We start from the raw sequence: 20928 nt of genomic DNA, 5'->3' as shown, positions 1-20928 counted from the left end.
AGTCCATGCCTGTGGTTTGGGCATTTCTTCCCTTTTTGGCTTTGGGGTCCGAGGAAGGGGCCCTAGAAGGAAGGGGAAGCTCTTAGCTCTGAGGTGAGGCACAGAGTTCTGAGGTCATGAGTCTGTCCTGGCAGCCTGAGGTCGCCTTCAGGTGGCAGTTCTCAACAGTCATCTAGGGGCCTTGTGAGGGGACTTCGGCCGTTTGAGTGGTCAGCCCTAGATGGAGACTCGTAGGAAAACATAGTTTTCGCCGCTGCTGCTGAGGCCACGTCCCTGTGGGTGTGGAAAATCAGCGTGCAGAGAAGGGGGGGGGGATGATGTTCCCGATGGTTGAGGAGGTTGGGGGCCTCTTGGCACCTTTTCTTCTGTTAGAAGCAGTAGCCAGTGCTGTAGATCCAGCTGTGTATCCAAGCAATGTGTTACCAACTTCTCTGCGTAAGGCCTACAGGGAACCCAGAGGTGACTGGCCCTCCCACTGTTGGGACACCGCCAGGCCACACAGGCCGTGGTCTGGGGGAGCCAGAAGGCAAACTCTCACAGCCCTGGTTGTTCTTTCCCCTCAAGACCATTCCTAAAGGGAGTCGTGCTGAAAGAACAGGAGAACGGAGCCGAGGGCCTGCAGCTTGTGGGAAAGTGTGTCTTGCCCTTGACCTGTGTGGTCCCAGGGCGCTGGGCTGTGAACAGAGACTCGGACTGGGCCGTCCCCTGGGGCCCCACGCTTGCTCCCCGCCTCACAGAGACCACGGCAGACAGACCCTGGCCAGGCTACCGCCAGGCTGCCGCTCTCCTGCCCTCCGGCCCCGCTCGCTGACCAGATCTTTACTGAGGAGGGACCAGCTCGATCCCTGGGCCCCGGGGGTGGTGCAGGCTCTGTGACAGCTGCTGAGGTGGCCTTGGGTTGCACTTTTCCCCAGAGGAGCACAGGAAAGCCTCTGCCGGGACTGGGGCTGAGGCTGAGCGGTCTGTCTGTTCGGTCCCTCTACCCTGTACTAATCACTCTCCTCCCTCCTCTGTGGTGACCTCTCCCTCCTGTTCCACCTTCTCCTTGGCGCCTCGCCAGCCCCGCCAAGCAGGGCACCCCTTGGCCTCCCAAGCTGGCAGGACTAACTGCACCAGAGCAGTCGTTTGACTTGTTCCTTTTTTTTTTGTCTGCAAAGTGGTCATAGTAGGTTCAGACTTCCCATGAACCGATCTCAAATTAACGGCTATCCTTGGCCATCATGATCTTGAGCCCCCCTCCATCTCTGAGGCTCCCTGCGCCCCAGCCTTCACAGCGCTCCCTGCACACAGCCCAGCCCCGGGCGGGAAGTGCCTCTGCAGAGACCCGACAAGGACTCGCTTAACACCACACACCGGATCGCATAAGTAGGAGCAGTGGCTTAGGGGCCTGCTGACCTTGCTGATTTGTCCCTCCCTCTCTGGACGGACTTATACATATATGCCTGTGTGCCCACCCTCCCCCGCAAAAACATGATTCTTTAAAACACTTTTTATGAGAGAAAGAGAAGAAAAATGTACTACATAGATAGCTTTATGGCTTTAAAAAGGAAGCATTTACTCTACCTCAAGCTAATGGATATCTCTCCCCCCAAACCCCAGCAATGAAGTGCTTGACTGAAAGTATGATTGTTCTTGTTTTCAGGGAATAGAACAATTGAAAAAGGAAGAGAGAAGATGGGCTAAAAAAACAAAATGGATGAACATGAAAGCCGTTTTTGGCCACCCCTTCTCTCTAGGCTGGGCCAGCCCCTTTGCCACGCCAGACCAAGGGAAGGCAGACCCGTACCAGTATGTGGTCTGAAGGACCCCTGACCAGCATTGCCACTCAGACACAAACCACATCCCAGCACTACCATCCTATCCGTTCTCATGAATGTCTAAACCGAAAAAGCAAAACAACTACTCTAAAACTTTTTTTTAATGTCTCAAGTTCAAGTAAAATGGCTGAGCATTGCAGAGAAAAAAAAATTTCCCTATGTTTTATTTTTAAAAGATCATCCTTTCTATTTTTTTGGTGACTGAAGCTGCTCTTCTTTTTTCCTTTTTAAAATCACTTCTCTGGCCTCTGGTTTCCTCTCTGCTGTCTGTCTGGCATGACTAACGTGGAAGGCGCTGTCTCCAGGCCATGCCCCCTTGTACTAACTGAGTCGTGACACTTGTGCGTGGATGGACCAGCCTGGATGCCCAGTTGGGGACACATAGGACAGCCAGGAGGGCCTGGGACTCCCCCTGCCCAGGAGGCAGTGGTGGGCACCCTGATGGGACTTAAAACCTCACTGAACATGGATGCTTATCGCTTGTGGCATGAGAGGGCCGGGATCAGGGCTGGAGCCCTAAGAAGGGCCCTGAACACGGCAGCCTCAGCCCCCATGTGAACATGACTCGCCTCCTAATTCCCAAAATCAATTGCCTGCCTTGTACTTTATGGGCCCCGGCTGTGTAGAATGACTCTGGGGGTCGTGGGGTGGAGATGAAAGGGGTCTTATTTGTATTCTGAATCACGAATTATATTCCAACTGATTATTTGGAAGAATGTGAAGGAAAGAAGTTTTTCCAGTTCAAAATGCCTTACACAATCAAAAGAAGAAGAAAATTACACAATTTCAGGCAAGCTACGTTTTCCTTTGCTACAGTCTGCTGACTCTCTTACCGCCCCCTCCCTCCCTCTCGTAGCAAGCGTGTTACCGCTCAGTGAAACAGCCACAGTCCTACCGTCAGCCCCTTCCTCGTTTTGTAAATCTCTGCAGTGGGTTCACTTTGTGAGATTTTTAGACCCATAAATGTGGACATACCCATGTTTGGTCTATATTTTAACCTGGGAGACTGTGGTCCTGGTGCAGGGCTGACCTCGATGCGAAGAAGTTGAGAGATGGCCATCCTGTCCACTGGAATTGGCACTTGAGTCTGCAGCGCCAAGACCGAGCTTTTCCATGTGCACACTGGTGTGTAGAGCCTCATCTGGAGAAGGAAAGGCCTGAAGACAGCACTGGGGAGGGGAGGCGGAGTGCGCATCAAATGCAGAAATCGCAGAAGTCCGAATACCTACCCTCAGTGACTTCTCACACTTCTCACGTGGATTTGTTTTTTAAGCCATCACCACAGACCTTTTTTTAATCCTTTGCTTGGGTGGGGTGGGGGTAAGGTTTATCAAATCAGCCCTGGGTGGGGAGAGGGCTCATCTAGCCTTGTGATCTTTCAGAAGAATAAGTGGAACATGCTGCCTCTTTTCAATTCTGTACGTGCTTCCACGTGGAAACAAAACGCAATAAAATTTTTCCAAAACCTATTCTGACTGAGCTCTGCTCTCTCACAGCGTTGCCCGGCGGGGAGAGCCGGTTGTCCAGGCCAACCAGAGCATGCTCTGTCGGGGCGTTTGTTTCATTGCTTTTAAAGGCCATTTATGTGTGCTCCCTCTCTTGAGTGAAGTTTTTATTGGGTCACATCTACAGGACGTTTATGGCCCCCTCCTGGACAAGCTGGACCCGCCGGGCCTCTCTCCTCTGGCTTTCTCTCTGCAGCCTGAGTCCCTTCCCTCATCCTCATGGGCTCCCAATTGCTACAGAATAACTCATCAAGTCTGCAGAGTTGGCTTCTAGGCTTGGGTCTGGGGAAGAGACCCATTCTCCTCTGCCCCACCCAGCGGAAAGCAGAGTCAGAGGAAATCACTGGACACTTCTCCAAACATCCTAGGGCGCCGCTTTGAGGAGCTCTCCACCATCCCCTGGATGTTTAACCAAAGAACCCTGCGACCTTTTCTAAATCAGTTAACTTTGACCTGCCTCTGCTGTACTATTTATGCCATAGTCAAGGCTGACATCTGAACTTTTTTTTAATGCTGTTTTTAAATCTAGTTTATACCATTTTTTTACCCACGTGTCTTCTTCTTTTTTCTTTTTTTGTTTATGAAAAGTGTGGCTGTTGAAGGATTCTCGAGCAGTTGGAAGACTCTGGCTCTGCTCCTGCCCCTCAGGGATCCAGCCCTTGGGAGACAGTGCTTTAGTTCTGTTCCTCCTGCCAAGGAAGGGAGACTAGGACTCAGGGAATATTTTTAAGTCTTTGGATGCTTCACAATACCCCATCTTCAAAGGCATTTTTTTTTTTAAAGTGACCCAAGTTGGTTCTTTCCCCCATGGAGTTTCAAAAGAATGCAGCAGATCTTGCTGAAGATGTATTGAACTTTCTTTCAAATCCTAAAAATAGAAACTCATCATTTACACCTGAGCCTAGCACTTATATCCTCAGTCTCCCTCCCACATCCTGTATGATTCTACCTCTGGGTTTTTACGAGCCCTTTGGCTGAAGGAATGAATTTTCCCCAGTTCTCAAGCCAGAGTGAAAATGCTGCTCAGAATATAGAAATACCCCCCAAATTCCCTCTGCGTTCTTCCTGTTTCATCTTGTTGAGATGGAAAACATTTTACCAGGAGCACAATGACTGAGGAACATGGCTGTCCTTGGTGGCACAGTGACTGGTCATCAGCCTGGCCTCCACGCAGGAAGAAACAGGTATCCCTGAGCCCTCCTCAGTGCGCCCAGACGTCTAACGGAGGAGGACGTCTTACACAGGAGTCCCGGCGGCACTGAATGTTGTGTGCGTGGGAAAAAGAGCTGGTAGTAGCCACAGATTTTCAGAATGTGGGCTCTGGGGAGCAGAAAAAGAGGAAGGTGATGGGGCCAGTTGGATTAGGTGACTCCTACCCACCTGTCAGCCTCCGGACTGTGTTCATAGCAACCAGACTGACCATGCAAAAGGCCTCAGAAAGGAAACAGATCTATGCGTATTTGCATGGGCTTGGTAACATCTTGCACACAAAGTGGATTTGGGTAGAAATGCATATGCTACGTCTCCTTTTTCGTACATACCTATTTTTATTGAAGGATAGTCAGTTTACCATGTTGTGTCAATTGCTGGTGTAGGCATAATGCTTCAGTCATATAGGAACATACATATATTCATTTTCATGTTCTTTTTCACCATAGGTTACTACAAGATACTGAATATAGTTCCCTGTGCTATATAGTATGAACTTGTTTATTTTATTATTAGTATCTGCAAATCTCAAACTCCCAGTTTATCCCTTCCCACACCCTTTCCCCTCTAGTAACCATAAGTTTGTTTTCTGTCTGTGAGTCTGTTTCTGTTTTGTAAATAAGTTTGTATTTTTCGTTCTCTGTCTGGCTTCACTTAGAATGTCAATCTCCAGGTCCACTGATGTTGCTGCAAATGGCATTTTATTATTTTTTATGGCTGAGTAGTATTCCGTTGTATAACTATACCACAGCTTCTTTATCCAGTCATCTGTTGATGGACATTTATGTTGCTTCCATGTCTTGGCTATTGTATATAGTGCTGCTGTGAACACTGGGGTGCATGTATCTTTTTAAGTTAGAGTTCCCTCTAGATATATGTCCAGGAGTGGGATTGCTGGATCATATGGTAAGTCTATTTTTAGTTTTTTGAGGAATCTCTATCCTGTTTTCCATAATTGCTGCACCAAACTACATTCCCACCAACAGTGCGGGAGGGTTCCCTTTTCTGCACACCCTCTCCAGCATTTATCATTTGTGGACTTTTGAATGATGACCATTGTGACTGGTGTGAGGTGACACCTCATTGTAGTTTTCATTTGCATTTCTCTGATAATTAGCAGTATTGAGCATTTTTTCATGTGCCTATTGGCCATTTGTGTGTCTTCCTTGGAGAATTGCCTGTTCTCTGCCAGGTCTTCTGCTCATTTTTGGACTGGGTTGTTTGGCTTTTTGTTATTAAGTTGTATGAGCTGTTTATATATTCTAGAAATTAAATCTGTCAGTAGCATCATGGGCAGGTATTTTCTCCTGTTCCATAGGTTGTCTTTTTGTTTTGCTTATGGTTTCCTTTGCTGTGCAAAAGCTTATAAGTTTAATTAGGTTCCATTTGTTAATTTTTGCTTTTATTTCTGTTGCCTGAGTAGACTGCTGTAGGAGAACATTGCTAAGACTTATGGCAGAGAACGTTTTGCCTATGTTTTCTTCAAAGAAGTTTATAGTATCTTGCCTTATGTTTAAGTCTTATAGCCATTTTGAGTTTATGTTTGTGTATGGAGTGAGAGAGTGGTCTAACTTCATTGATTTACATGCAGCTGTCCAGTTTTCCCAACACCCTTTGCTGAAGCTATGTCTCTTTTTAATCATACCATTTCATCTTTCTGATACTCTTTTCTTGGAAGAACCCAAAGTGAGACACCTTAAATTACCAGCTTTTGCTTAGTTAAAATCCACTTTCACAAGGAGTTAAATTAAGCAGTGTTTAATGTAATTCACTAAACACCAATGTGAAGTTGGTGTCACACAGAAACCCCAGACCCAGGCTAATTAATGGGTTTAAGTTTCTCTGGCTTCAGAGTTTATAGTACCTAATCCTAGAGGATGAGCCAGTCAGTAGAAGTGAGGGGTTTCAATTTAGAAGGGGCCTTTAATTATCAAAGAAAGGTGAAGAGAGGACGATTTTGCTGGAACCCCTCTGGCGAATCTCCTTGCTGGTGATGTACTGAGGCAGTGCATCTCAAAGTGTGGTCCCCAGATACTTGGAGATACAGGTTCTCGGGCTCCACTCCAGACGTGCTGAATCAGAAACCCTGGGGGGGTGCCCAGCGATCTGGATTTTCACAGCCCTCCTGGTGACGGTGACGCACACTCAAGTCTGAGGATCCTCTTGGGACTGGCAGGGGTCACCCTACAGGTGGCCCTGGTGCCTGCTGATACTGTGGTCTTGTGTGCTGCTGGCCCTGCATGGCACTGAGGTGGGGTGTGCCCACCGTGAGCCCCTCTGGCCTCCCCAGCCAGTGAGTGCTGAGAAAACAAGGAAGGTGTGTTTTGAAGGAGAGCTAAACTGGTGGTCTGTCCAGCCATCTTCCTGCACATCTCTTCTGTCTGACCGGTTTCTGGACCAAGGGACCCTTTGGGTGAAGAGCCACCCCAGGAGGAGAGGGGAGAGAGTGGATCGGGGTCCTCTGAGTAGGAGTGGTGGTTGGTGAGTGATTTTCCAGGGCAGCTACGTGCACGTGTCCTCACCTTTGATTTCCATCTGTGAGCCTCAAAACCCATGTGGCTTTTTCTTGTATCTTTTAAACTTATACCTGCCTGAGAATCACCTCACAGAAGATAAAGGATTCACAGTAGAACAGAAACAAGCCACTGGCCAGTCTACTCTCCCAAACTGAAGACTTCATTTCCCCACCCTCTCCCTCAGGAAAAAAAATCACCGATGACTAAAATGGCGTGATTACCCTAACAGAGCAGAGCGAGCCCCAGGGATTCCTTGTCTGCCCGCACAGGAGCTGATGACACTGATCCGAGGAATTATGAGAAATGTTGCAGAGTAGTGTTTGCAGAAACCTCCTGGGGGAAGGCATAACCTCTGACACGGACATAAAGGATGCCCTGAATTTCTGCAGCTGGGGTAGTGGGGTGATGGGACCCTGCGGCCCTGACCGCAGTCTTTGGTTCCAATCCCTGCTCAGATGACTTCCTTCCTTTGTGACCTTGGGCAGTAATTAAGCCTGTTTTCTCATCTGTAAAATCAGGGAGATAATCTCAATCACAAGGGTTGCTGTGAAGATTCAGAGAGGAATGAATGTTAGGATGGTGTCTGGCACATTGTATGGCTTTAGTAAATGTTGAAGCTGTGCTTTTCAAACTATGTGCAGAACTGTTCATGTGTGAGATCTGTTTATTGGTTTGCAACAGCATTTTTTTAAAGAAATAAAAAATAATGCATTGCACTTTGTAGAGTAAGTATTGTTTCATGAAACTTTGTACGCATGTGTGCTGGGCTGCAACAGAAAACTATTTCCTATTGTGGGTTGCAATAAAAAGATGTGAAACCACTGCTGAGGGGAGAGTTTGCATCTCTGAGGCGGGCACGTGTGCCCGGGCTGTGGCACCTCGGACTTTCTCCATCTGATGGTGCAGGAAGCAGGGGGCCGCCTGCGCTTGCTCTGTGGGTCTGAGCCGCGTCCTCACAGAATGCCTGGCTCCCTGCCTCCTGGGCAGCCAGAGTCCTGCTGCTTTCATTTTGGGGCGTTAGTGAGTTTGTTTACAGATTACAACTTGTGTCACCCAAGCAGACCAGGCCCAAAGGGCCCAAGACACACATTTCTGCAAGAGGTGCTGGTTTAGGCCATTGCCCCCTCACCAGGATCAACCATCGGTGTTTGCCTGAGCCCGAAGCGGGTATCACTGCTGCCTCGTTCGCCTCCGGCTTAAGAACTCTGCCTTCAGGTCGCCTTCAAATCCACACACAACTCATAACAGTCCTGCCAGGACAAAGAAACCCCACTGGCTCCTCCTGAACCTGAAGGCCCAGACCCTCAGCCTTTCTTACACATCAGATTCATTTGGAATATTTTCTCCTCTTCAAACCCAGAGCTGACGCTCCTGGATGTCTGTCCGCTTGACTGCTAAGGACTTCCTCTGACGGGGACTTTTTCACAAGCCTGCTGAGGAAGTCAAGTGGAACTTAGCAGTGCTCATCTGGGAACACGCCGCCATAGGAGGAAAATCATCATTCTGTGGGCTTTTTTTCTTAATTAAAAAAATTTTTATTGAAGTATAGTTGATGTACAACATTATGTAAGTTACAAGTGTACAATATAGTGAGTGTGTTTTTAAAGATTATACTCCATTTATAGTTATTACAAAATCGTGGCTGTAGTCCCTGCGTCATACAGTACATCCTTGTACCTTATTTTATACCGAATAGTTTACACCTCATCATAACCTACCCCTGTCTTGCCCCTCCGCTCTTCACTCTCTCCGCTGGTAACCACTCATTTGTTCTCTAGATCTGTGCGTCTGCTGCTTTTTTTGGTTATATTCACTCATTTGTTATATTTTTTAGACTCCACATGTAAGTGATCTAGAGTATTTGTGTTTCTCTGTCTGGCTCGTTTCACCTAGCATAATACCCCCCAAGTTTATCCATGTTGTTGCAAATGGCAAAATTTCATTTCTTATGGCCGAGGAGTAGTCTATTGTATTTATATACATCTTTATTCATTCATCTGTTGATGGACACTTAGGTGGGTTCCATGTCTTGGCAGTTGTAAATATGCTGTGACGAACATTGGGGTGCATGTATCTTTTTGAATTAGTGTTTTTGTTTCTTTCAGATACATACCCAGGAGTGGAATTGCTGGGTCATGTGGTACTTCTGTTTTTAGTTTTTTGAGAAACCTCCATACTGTTTTCCACAGTGGCTGCATCAATTTACAGTTTCACCCACAGTGCGTGAGGGTCCCCTGTTGTCCACATCCTCACCAACATTTCTTATTTGTGTTCTTTTTGATTATGGCCATTCTGGCAGGTGTGAGGTGATACCTCATTGTGGTTTTGATTTACATTTCCCTGATGATTAATGATGTTGAGCATCTTTTCATGTGCCTGTTGGCCATCCGAATGCGTTCTTTGGAAAACTGTCTAGTCAGGTCTTCTGCCCATTTTTTTAATCAGGTTGTTTGGGTTTTTTTTTTGATGTTGAGGTATATGAGCTGTTTATATATTTTGGATATTAACCCCCTATCAGTCATATCCTTTGCGAATATTTTCTCCCATTCTGTAGGTTGTCTTTTCATTTTGTCAATGGTTTCCTTTGCTATGCAAAAGCTTTTAAATTTAGTTAGGTCCCATTTGTTTATTTTTTGCTTTTATTTCCTTTGCTTTAGGAGACAGATCAAAAAAATATTGCTGTGATTTATGTCAAAGAGTATTCTGCCCGTGTTTTCCTCTAGGAGTTTTATGGTTGCTGGTCTTATAGTTAGGTCTTTAATCCTTTTTTTTTTTAACATATATTCATTTTCATTAAAGGTTATTACAAGGTATTGAATATACTTCCCTGTACTATACAGAAGAAACTTTTTTAAAATCTATTTTTATATATGGTGGCTAACATTGAAAATCTCAAACTCCAGATTTATCCCTTCCCATCCCCTTTCCCCCAGTAACCATAAGATTGTTTACTATGTCTGCGAGTCTGTTTTGTACATGAGTTCATTGGTGTCCTTTTTTTCTTTTTAAATTCCACATATGAGTGATATACGGTATTTTTCTTTCTCTTTCTGGCTTAACTTCACTTAGAATAACGATCTCTAGGTCCATTCATGTTGTTGCAAATGGCATTATTTTATTATTTTTGTGGGTGAGTAGTATTCCATTGTATAAATATACCACAGCTTCTTTATCCAGTCATCTGTCAGTGGACATTTAGGTTGTTTCCATGTCTTGGCTATTGTAAATAGTGCTGCTATGAATGTTGGGGTGCATGTGTCTTTTTGAATTAGAGTTCCCTCCAGATATATGCCCAGGAGTGGGATTGCTGGATCATATGGTAAGTCTATTTTTAATCTTTTGAGGAATCTCAATACTGTTTTCCATATTGGCTTCACCAAACTACATTCCCACCAACAGTATAGGAGGGTTCCCTTTTCTCCACAGTCTCTCTAGCATTTATTGTTTGTGGATTTATTTAAATTTTTTTATTGAAGTACAGTCAGTTACCATGTGTCAGTTTCTGGTGTACAGTACAGTCTCCCAGTCATGCATATATATACATATATTTGTTTTCATATTCTTTTTCATTAAAGCTTATTACAAGATACTGAACATATTTCCCTGTGCTATACAGAAGAAACTTTTAAAAATCAATTTTTATATACAGTGGCTAACATTTGCAAATCTCAAACTCCCAAATTTATCCCTTCCCACCCCCTTTCCCTGGTAACCATAAGATTGTTTACTATGTCTGCAAGTCTGCTTCTGTTTTGTAGATGAGTTCATAGTGTACTTTTTCTTTTTTTTTTTAGATTGCGCATGTGAGTGATATCATACCGTATTTTTCTTTCCCTTTCTGGCTTACTTCACTTAGAATGACGATCTCTAGGTCCATCCATGCTGCTGCAAATGGCATTGTTTTATTCTTTTTTACGGCTGAATAGTATTCCATTGTATAAATATACCACAACTTCTTCATCCAGTCATCTGTAAATGGACATTTAAGGATGTTTCCATGTCTTGGCTATTGTATATAGTGCTGCTGTGAACGTTGGGGTGTGTGTATCTTTTCAAATTAAGAGTTCCTTCCGTATATATGCCCAGGAGTGGGATTGCTTGATCATACGGTAAGTCTATTTTTAATCTTTTGAGGAATCTCCATCCTGTTTTCCATAATGGCTTCACCAAACTACATTCCCAACAGCAGCATAGGAGGGTTCCCTTTTCTCCACAGCCTCTACAGCATTTTTCGTTTGTGGGCTTTTGAATGATGGCCATTGTGACTGGTGTGAGGTGATACCTCCTTGTAGTTTTGATTTGCATGTCTCTGTAATTAGTGATATTGAGCATTTTTTCATGTGCCTGTTGGCCATTTGTATGCCTTCATTAGAGAATTGCTTGTTCAGGTCTTCTGCACATTTTTGGGCTGGGTTGTTTGGGGTTTTTGTTTTTTTTTGTCATTAGGTTGTATTTGTCATTGTCATTAAGTAGATATTGAGCCCTTGTCAGTCTTATCTTTTGCAAATATTTTCTCCCATTCTGTAGGTTGTCTTTTTGTTTTACTTATGGTTTCCTTTGTTGTGCAAAAGCTAATGAGTTTAATAGGTCCCATTTGTTTATTTTTGCTTTTATTTCTATTGCCTGGGTAGACTGCCCTAGAGTATTGCTTAGATTTATGTCAGAGAATGTTTTGCCTATGTTTTCTTCTAGGAGGGTTATTATGTCTTGCCTTATACTTAAATCTTTAAGCCATTTTGAGTTTATTTTTGTATATGGTGTTAGAGAATGTTCTAATTTCATTTTTTAACATGTAGCTGTCCAGTTTTCCCAGCACCATTTATTTTTGTTTGTTTTGTTTTTAAATGAAGATTTTATTTTTAGAGCAGGTTTAGGTTCACAGTAAAATCAAGCGGTGCGTAGAGTTCTCTTGTACCCTGCTCATGCACAGACCCCACCGTTATAAACACCCCCCACCGCCACCCCCAGAGTACTATATATATAATTTTTTTTCTACCAAGGAAGAACCTATATTGACACATCATAATTTAGATCATAATCATCCAAAAACCATTAGATTCACTCTTGATGTTGTACATTTTATGAGTTTGGACAAATGTGTAATGACAGGTATCCATCATTATAGAATCTCAAAGAGTATTTTCAGTGCCCTAAGTTTCCTCTGTTCTCTGCTTATTCTTCACCACCCTACCCCCCATCCTAAACCCTACCAGCACCACTAATTGAAGAGACTGTCTTTTCTCCATTGTATATTCTTGCTTCCTTTGTCTTAAATTAATTGACAAAAAAAATGTGTGGGTTTATTTCTGGGATCTCTGTTCTGTTCCACTGATCTGTGTGTTTGTTTTTGTGCCAGTACCATAGTGTTTTGATTACAGAAGCTCTGTATTATAGTCTGAAGTCTGGGTATGTGATTCCTCCAGCTTTGTTCCTCTTTTTCAAGGTTCTTTTGGCTATTTGGGGTCCTTTGTGTTTCCATACAAAATTTAAAATTATTTATTCTAGTTCTGTGAAAAATGCCATTGGTATTTTGATAGGATTGCACTGAATCTGTAGCTCACCTTGGATAGTGTGGTCATTTTAACAATATTAATTCTTCCAATCTAAGAAACAGTGTATCTTTCCATCTGTTTGTTTTGTCCTGTGGGTTCTTTTGCTTCCTTTCCCTCTACAGCTTTTCTCTGCCTTTGAGGATTTGTGTAGGATTGAAAACACACTGAGCAGAGAGAAGACACGAGTTCTCATCCTTGTTCTGAGGCCTGACCAGCAGGACAGCTTTGGCTGCTGTCACAGCCTCTGAGAAGCCCTGTCTTCCCATCTGCCAGGTGTGCATACAATACCCACCCCTGTCAGGGTGGTTGTGAGGACCCAGTCATGGCTTTGAGCCAGTGTGTCATTTCTGGGTGTCCCCTCTGCAGCCTGATCTGCCACGTGGTGAGCTCCCCTGCAATCGCAGTTAAAACTCTCTACAGGCTGCAAATGATCACCCAGGAAGGGAACTGAGGATCCCCAAAGCAAGTCACTCAGTTGGCCGTCACTGAGGCCAGGGGGGCCAGGCTATGGACAGCGTAGCGTCCTGTGCCCCAGACCCACAAGAGGCTCCCTTAAGAGTTGTATCACCCAGAGCCATTTACTGAGACAGCTTTTGTGTTCTGATTCTAAAAGTCACCCATGCTCATTGATGAGAACGTGGAATGTGCAGGAAGCCTACAGAAATAAAACTAAAATCCATCCCTAAACCCCAGATTCCATGATGACGTCAGATGAAGCTTTGCTTTCCTCTCGTCACCACGGGGACAGGACTTCCCAGCGTATGTAAACCTGTATTAGCACCACTTTTGATAGCTGCATAGTGTTCTGTTTTATAGAATAATTTACTTAGCTGTTATTATTAGACATTTTTTTGTTTCCAACTTCTCATAACTCCACATTCAAGACTGTATTATATAAGTCTTTGGGTCTCAGATTTTAGCTTTTTTATTGGGAAATACTTTCAGACTTAACCAAAAAATGGTAAAATAGTACAAAGAGCTTCCGTATGTCTTTCCAAATGTAAACATTTTATAAAACCATAATACAAATATCAAAACCTGGAAATTTATTGGTAGAGTACTGTTAACTAATCTGTGTACTTAATTCAGATTTCTGCAGTTGTCTCACGAGTCTCCTCTGTTCCAGGATGCAACTGCATCATTTTTCCTGGCTCTTTAGTCTCCTATCCATGACAGTTCCTCAGTCTTTGTCTTTCATGAGCTTGACAGTTTCTGTAATTGAGGTGAAATTCACGTAAAACCAACCGCTCTGAAGGGTGTAGCTGAGCAGCATTTAGTACATTCACAGTGTTGTACAGCTCCCCCTTCTGTCTGGTTTCAAAACGATTCATCAGACTTGGAGATTGCAGAGGCCACGCAGCCTGCCACCTGTGGTGGTCTGAAGTTTCCTCACAGTTAGGCTGAGATTGTGCACTTGGGGCAGGAAGACCAGTGAGGTGGTGGTGCGTCCCGAGGGGTGCCGTACCCACGGTGATGCTCATACATCTCACGGTTGGCGATGTTGACTGCCACTCCGTTCAGGCGATGTCTGCAAGGTTTCCTTACTGAAAAGTGACTGTCTAACCGTCTGTAATTAGGAAGTATCTTACAAGGAGATAACTTGAGAGTGGGTTCTTTACCATGTTTTCAAAAGCGAGGAAACAAATCCCGGAGGCGGTATGGGGAGAAAGTGCTGGAGAGGAGCCGGCCCAGGGCGTGGGCGGGGCTGGGGCTGTGCGCCTGCCTCAGCTTCTCTTTCTGCACAAGAGAAAGGATTATGCCGGTTGTGTAAGGATCTAAGGTCGAAAGGAAGAGAAACGCTAGACCTAGGCAGGCAGAAACGGTTCCGAGGTGGAAAGCGTGTCGGTGAGCCGTCCCTGTGCGGGGCCACCCCAGCACGAGCCTCTGCGGAGGGTGCTTTGGGCCTAAGGATCTGGCCTGGCTGCGCCTTTAACTCCTTTGGCTTCTGCCCCTCCCTGACACCCTCTCCCTGTGGCCCTGTGCAGCCGAAGCCCAGAGGCAGGTGAGTGGGCAGCTGGGAGAGGCCGCAGGGTGCACCCACTGCACGTGCAGGCCCGCGGCCGCCCCGAGCACCTCCAGCTGCATGTTGGCTGCTCGCTGTGCACACATCTGCTTCCTCATCTCACGTGCTGTGTGTCCTGTGCTGTCCCCAGAATCCCTCCATGCTCCGTCATGCCTCTGCCACCTGCTGTTGGGGGTGGGTGGCCCAGGATCCCTGGGGAAGGTCGTCTTTCTCTGTGGTCTCAGGACAGGTGGCCCAGCTCACGCCTACAGAGGCCACTGGGCAGCCTGGGCCCCAGGCAACGGCGGGTCTTACTGAGCGAGGCCAGCACCCCGGGGCCCCTGGGGGAGGAAAGGAGGCTGGTGGGGGGAAACACAGGCCCCGCTTGCTGTCCCGCTCTGTGCCCCTCCGGTGCTGTGCTCTCGAGGACGAGGACACCCTGCCCGCCCCGCTGACCCTCTCTATATCCCCTTGTCCTTCCAGGGCATTGAGCGCCTCAAACGAAAGAACCAGCCCAGGGAACACACTGGCAGCTGGAAGACAGTCAAAGAGGCCTTTGGTGGGGACTTTTCCCTGAACTGGTTCAACCCCTTCTCCAGACCACGTCATCCAAAGCCTCTCAGTGACAGGGACTGGGTGCGACAGGTGGCATCGCTGTCAGACTTGGAGAACACAGAGACAACAGAGGAGCAGACGGAGGAGAGGAAGGACACGGACTCTGCGGAGGTGACAGATGAGTGATGCGGTGAGCGAGGGCCGGGCCCGGCAGAGTGGCTGGGGGGCGACATGTGCTCCCCCACACCCGCTGCTCCCCTCGCACCAGCCCCTCTGCTGTGCTGCCCTGGGGACTCCCCCCAATGCTAGCCTGGTCTGGAGTCGGTGGACTGGGAGTGACAGAGGATGAGACACCTGCTCTGAGCTCCTGTGCCCATGAGGGAGTGTCAGGAACCATTCTCCCAGGCCGGGGCGCCCTTTACAGCTTGCCCAGCCTCCCCCAGCAAAGGAATCTCTGAACAGGGTTGCCCAGGGGCAGAACAGAACTTACCTTCTGGCCTTTCTTGAGATGTCTGTCTTCTCTTGAGAAAGTTGGGGCCCTGGCTCCTGGGTTTTGAGAACCGAGGCTGTGAGGCTGTGGCGGAAGACAGAGCAAGGCCCTGGGAACCAGGGGTGGGACACCGGGAGCAGCAGAGACCAGCCTGCAGAGGCTGGAAGGATCCCAGGCCCTCCTCCAAAGGGGTTTCCCCACTGCCTGCCTGAACTAGGAGGAAGGCCATGCTGGGCTTGAGCGAGGACCCCAGCACTAAGCTGTACACACGCGTGCGGGGCACACCCGGGAATTCCAGACACTAGAATCCCTGAGTCAGACAGCTGGGAGCCGTCCTGCCTTGTGGCTACAAGTCTGTTCCCAGGGGAAGGTCAGGAGAGGACCTCTTAGGCACTCCTGGGATGCTGGCCTCCGCCCTGAGAACTGAATTTAACTGCCCCTCCTGGAAAGTTTAACCACCAACACAGGCAGAACTGACCAGAAACGCGGCCTGCGTGTTTTAGGCCAGTTCTCCCAAGATAGTGGCCATCGCGTCTCTGAAAGGATAGGTGGTGGCAGGGCCTGCAGATTGAGAGCCAGGCAGACAGCCATACACCCCCGCAGGACCAGGCTGAGCCGGGACCCTAGTCACCCCCTTTGAAGGCTGAGGTGTCCGTGATCAGCACTGACAGCCTGAGCAGGGCTTCTAGGCTCAAACTCCGCCCCACTAGTTGCTGAAGCAGCATCTTCCACACAAAGTCCAGCAGAGGGTTTGTGCCCCATGTGGTGTAAGAATGGACTCCCCACCCCCACTCCCCAGCATGCGTCTTCATTCTCTCTGGTCTGTTCCCCTGGTGGTGACACCAACATCGGTGGCAGTGTGGGCAGACAGGCAGAGCCTGCCCACGCGACGTCCCTGATTCAGGGCCCCTCTCCTGGCTGCAGGCAAGAGAGTGAGTCCTAGTCCAGAGGGGCCTGTAGCCCCAGTTAAACATGGGGGAGGGGCAGCCCTGCACAGGTATGAAGGCTGTGGTGCCTAGGGGAAAGGAGGGCCAGGTCCTGGTGCCGCTGTCAGAGGGCACCCCTGCCTCCACCCGACGACCCAGGCTCCGGGGCCTCCCCCGCCTGGTCCCAGCGCGCTGATGCCATCCCCCAGGAGGGCGGCCGCTGGGCTCCAGCCTTGACAGAGCAACTGGAAGGTGCGGGCTCTTCCACACCCGGACAGCAGGCCTCGTTTGTGGGTCCCTGTCAGCTTTAATACTTATTACTGACAATGTAAGGCTGAGTGGCTCTGCAGCCCATTAACTCAGTCTGGGCGTGGCCTGGCCTTGGAGGCCGGCTGTGTTTCCTCGCCCAGAAGGCAGGCCTGATGGACTGTACACCAGACTCCACATCAGTGAGGAAAGGATGCTAAGCCCTTGAGTCCCCGAGGAGGCTGTGGTTAGACTCAGGGAAGAGGGTTTGCTGGCCACTGCGAACCGCAGTCTCTGCTGTGTGCAAGCCTGAGGTCAGAGGTGTGTGCTACCCACAAGGCCCTTGAGAAATTTCCTTGCATGATGGATTTGAAACCCGTGTTCCTCTGGCCAGCCTGGCCTGAGAATGGCGGTGCCCACCAGCCCCAAAGTCAGGCCTGTGTTCAGATTGGTGGGCGGGTCCGTCCGCTCTGGACCTCAGCCAGGTCAGACCGCGTCCTGGGAGGGTGGGGCCTGGCCCCAGCCGGGCTGGCTGGGGACAACCTGCCCACCCCTGAGCCTCGGGTCCTGCCAGTGCCACAGCTGTGTCACCACGGCCACTGTGGACAGCGTAACATTCTGCTCAGCCCCAGACAGCACTGCAGCTGACAGCAGCACAGGACGAGGGCTGCAGGCAGGGGAACTGGGCACAAGCCTCTGCCTCTTTGAATAAAAAGCTCAATTCCGCCTCGGTCACTGGAGTCTCCTGTCCAGAGGCCCAGGCCAGCCCCGGGGGCAGCGCCCCCTCTCAGGTCAGCGAGGGGACAACTCTAAGGAAGCCTCTTCTCTACCATTTCTGGCCTGGGAGGCAGGTGAGTGTCACACAGCACAGACTTACCAGCTTCACCCTTGGCTCTGGATCATCTTGTGAGATCTCCAGCAGGAGGAAAATGCACCTTCCTGTAATGAGCATTTATTGAGCACCTACTGTTGACATTTGGGCCAAGAGTGCCCAGCATTGAAGGTTTTTGACTTGAGCGCCCAGGCCCCCCACCTCTTACTGTCATAAATTACGCACAAAATACCCCTCATTTAGCCCCACAGTACCTCTGCCAGAGGGTGTCCAGTTGGAGTTATAGCCATGGGAGGAGTAGGTGTCCTGCACAGGGGCCAGAACAAAGAAGTCGACCCCTCCGAGAGTCCTCTGCCCTAGGAAGTCAGATGATCAGACGGCCCCGGATGTTCCCACATGATCCCAGCAGAAGACACAAAGCAGCTTGCTCACAGGAAAAAAGTGACCCAGGGGACCACACATTCTGTGGCTTCAAAATGACTAATTAAAAGCATATTGGTCATTTGAACATGTCTCAGGAGGGCGGCACAGGAAAGGGCTTCCCGTTGGCACAAGGAGGTGCCTGCTCTAGGATGACAACCACTCCCAGGAACAAACCCCTGCTCGAAGGGAGGGGGTGCTGCGGGCTGGGGTCATCGCCAGCAGGTCCCTGAGCTGCTTCCAGGCCAGCCCTTGGGGCCGTCAGGACAGGTGAGGTGAGGGGGTGGGCAAGGCGGAAGGCTTTAAGTGGGGCACCCCTGGGGATATCTTCACCGCAGTGGTCAGAAAGGGGCCCCTTGTTGAGGACCCTTCTCCTCAGACTGGTCAAAGTCAGGACCCCTCTGGTGGGCCTGCACCCTGAGTGAGGCCCGCAGGGTCGCACAGGCAGCTCTGTTCCTGGGGGTGGGGAGGGTGGGCGGTACAGAGGGATGTCTTACATCCTTGGCCATGAGAGGGGCTGAAATGGAGGAGAGGGAGGAGTTGAAGCAACAGGCTCGGCCAAGTCACAGACCGGTCTAGGGCCACAGCCAAGGTGGGTCCTAAGGGAAGGCGTTCCTGCACAGGGAGGCTCAAGTCCAGGGGCTCAGGCTGGCTGGCCTGTGTGCAAGGGATGCTCTCTCCCAACGCTGCCTGGGGGTCGGGGGTCTTTTTCACATGTGACTGAAATGCCTGGGTGGGACCGAGGTGAAGGAGGCTGTGGGCTTCCTTGGAGAAGGTTCAGGGACCAGGTGGAGGGAGCAGGGGTGCGGGGCCCCCTCGCGAGGAGAGGCGGGGCTGGTCATCATCTGCCTCCCTCCCCACACTGAACCCCATGAAGTCTCATGACTTTAACTTACCAACACCAAGCAGGGGAGCCACTGGGTCATCCGCCACCACCAAGGGGCTGGGGAGTCGAACACAAAGACTAGGAACTCCTACTGACCTGCCGGTACCACAACAGTTCACCCAGCCCTGGGGAGCCGTAAAGGCCATGAAGTTGGGTTTAAGGTGCCGCAGTTTCAAGTTGTCTGAAGTTGTCAAAAGTCAAAGGTGGACAGACACCACGTGGCTCTCAGTCCTGCTTCTGGTTTGGTAGGCAGGCCTGGGCTCGGTGAGTGCAGAGGTCCGAGGGAAAGGCCCCGTCCACCTGCCGGGACTCAGGGGGCAAGGAGGGATGGGGTGGGGCATCTGGGAGCGCAAGCCCGTGGACTCCAAGCAGACAACAGAGCAGCCCCAGCCCCGCTGCGGGAAGACGCCACGGGGCAGGTGCTTCCCAGGCAGACGTGCCCGGAGCTGAAGAGCAGGTATCTTCTCACGGGGCGGGGAGCTCTGGGCTTCCGATGGCCTATGGCTCCAGGGAAGGACCTGTGGCCATGGATGCCTTTAGTTCTGGCTGCAGACAGCGTGGCCTGCTCCCTGAGGCCATGACTCAAGGCAGGGTTGTGGGGTTCTGTGGCCCAGGCTGGGCGTCTGATCTGAAAGCTAATTCCAAATCAGGAAATGCTCAGTCAAGGCTCAGAGCCAGTCAGAGCTCCTGCCTCTTTCCGCAGCATCAGGCAGAGGCTAGCTGGGGTTGAGAATAGTCTTCTCAGCAGGAACCTCTTTGTCCCCTGATTGGAACTAAACTTGATAAATTTCTTGGGTACCTTTTATTTGGAATCTGATAGTCTCACCTTGCTTCACCATCCTGGAAAATTCAAAAAACACAGACATGTGGTCAGCCAAGGGTGACGGCGGAGAGGGGAGGTGAGCTGTGTGCAGAGCCGGGAGTCCCAGCCTCCGGTCAGCCTCTGTGAAAGGTCCTGGCCATCACTGGGCACAGCACAAGGGACGCTCCCACTGGGTGCTGTTCGAAGCACCCAGGGAGCTTCTGACAAACACTGGTGATTAGGCCCCAGGCTGGAGAGTCGGACACAGCTGGTCAGTGTTGGAACCTGCTGCGAGGGGGGCCCACCAGTGACATCTCAGCTGTTGGCAGCACTGTTTTATAAACTCACAAGCCAAGGACAAGTTCAGTCTCTGACCTGCTGTGTCCACACTGATTTTTACAACTTGAATTCTTGCCATCTTTTCAGACCCAGAGGCTTTATAGTGTAGAAGACCACACACACTCCTCCAGCTTATTATGAAAGGTCAGAAGGTCCAGAAGTGTGGGGCCCAGGTTCCTACCCTGTCTTGGTTAGCCGAGACGAGTGGCAGCACCCACTCCTGTTCATCCATGACACCCACCGCCAACTGGTCCATCCAGTTCGAGTCTGCACCCCCCTGGTCTATGGACTTCTTCACTCACCAGCACCCTGGGGGAAGACAGCGTGGCCTCTGGAGCCAGACAGACCTGGGTCCCCTTAAGCACTCAAGCCATCATCTGTCCCTTCTCTTACTGTTCAGCCCATTTGACTCTCACAGCCATCCCAACCAATGGACAGGTAACATTATCCCCACTTTATAGATGAGGAAACTGAGGCTCAGATTCTGAGGCTTGTCAAAGGCCAGTCCCCAACTAATTAGAATAAACTGGCCCCAGGATGGCACTCACAAATCTGGGACCCCAAGCTTTGATGCTTTCGATGACAGTCACTTCCCTGGACCTCAGTTTTCTCAAATGTAAAGCAAGGTGCTGGTTTCCGGGGCCTCTTCCAACTCCGACCTTTCACAAGCCCTCCTGGCCACCCTTGCCTGGGGGTACATATGCTCTTGCTCCATGGGCATGAGCAACAGTTGTCTCCTGTATGAAAATCCAAGAGGAACATCTGTTTTACGATGAATCACATGAATCACCCAGCCTCTCATGATTACAGTGTGGTCTGGGGCCGCAACAC

General features: G+C 49.2%; 1 protein-coding gene across 5 annotated transcripts in view; it reads left to right on the top strand.

The window, feature by feature from the left end:
• The window catches only part of ZDHHC3 (zDHHC palmitoyltransferase 3), a 60424-nt gene extending 42266 nt beyond the window's left edge, over positions 1-18158 (top strand). For 2 of the 5 annotated variants that reach the window (XM_031686696.2, XM_031686694.2), the window contains one exon: positions 15085-15663. In XM_031686696.2, coding sequence (XP_031542556.1) covers positions 15085-15342 — 258 coding nt within the window. In that variant the 3' untranslated portion in view covers positions 15343-15663. Of the gene's footprint in view, positions 1-1642; positions 3287-15084 lie in introns of those variants that run through there. The other 3 variants (XM_006200709.3, XM_015236370.3, XM_072941109.1) reach the window with 2 other exon arrangements.
• Positions 18159-20928: the final 2770 nt, after the last annotated feature.

The sequence above is a fragment of the Vicugna pacos genome, chromosome 17 (genome assembly GCF_048564905.1).
Source record: "Vicugna pacos chromosome 17, VicPac4, whole genome shotgun sequence".
In the NCBI taxonomy this organism is placed as follows: domain Eukaryota; kingdom Metazoa; phylum Chordata; class Mammalia; order Artiodactyla; family Camelidae; genus Vicugna; species Vicugna pacos.
Note: the sequence above shows the minus strand (reverse complement) of the source record. Positions and strands in the feature narration are given on the sequence as shown.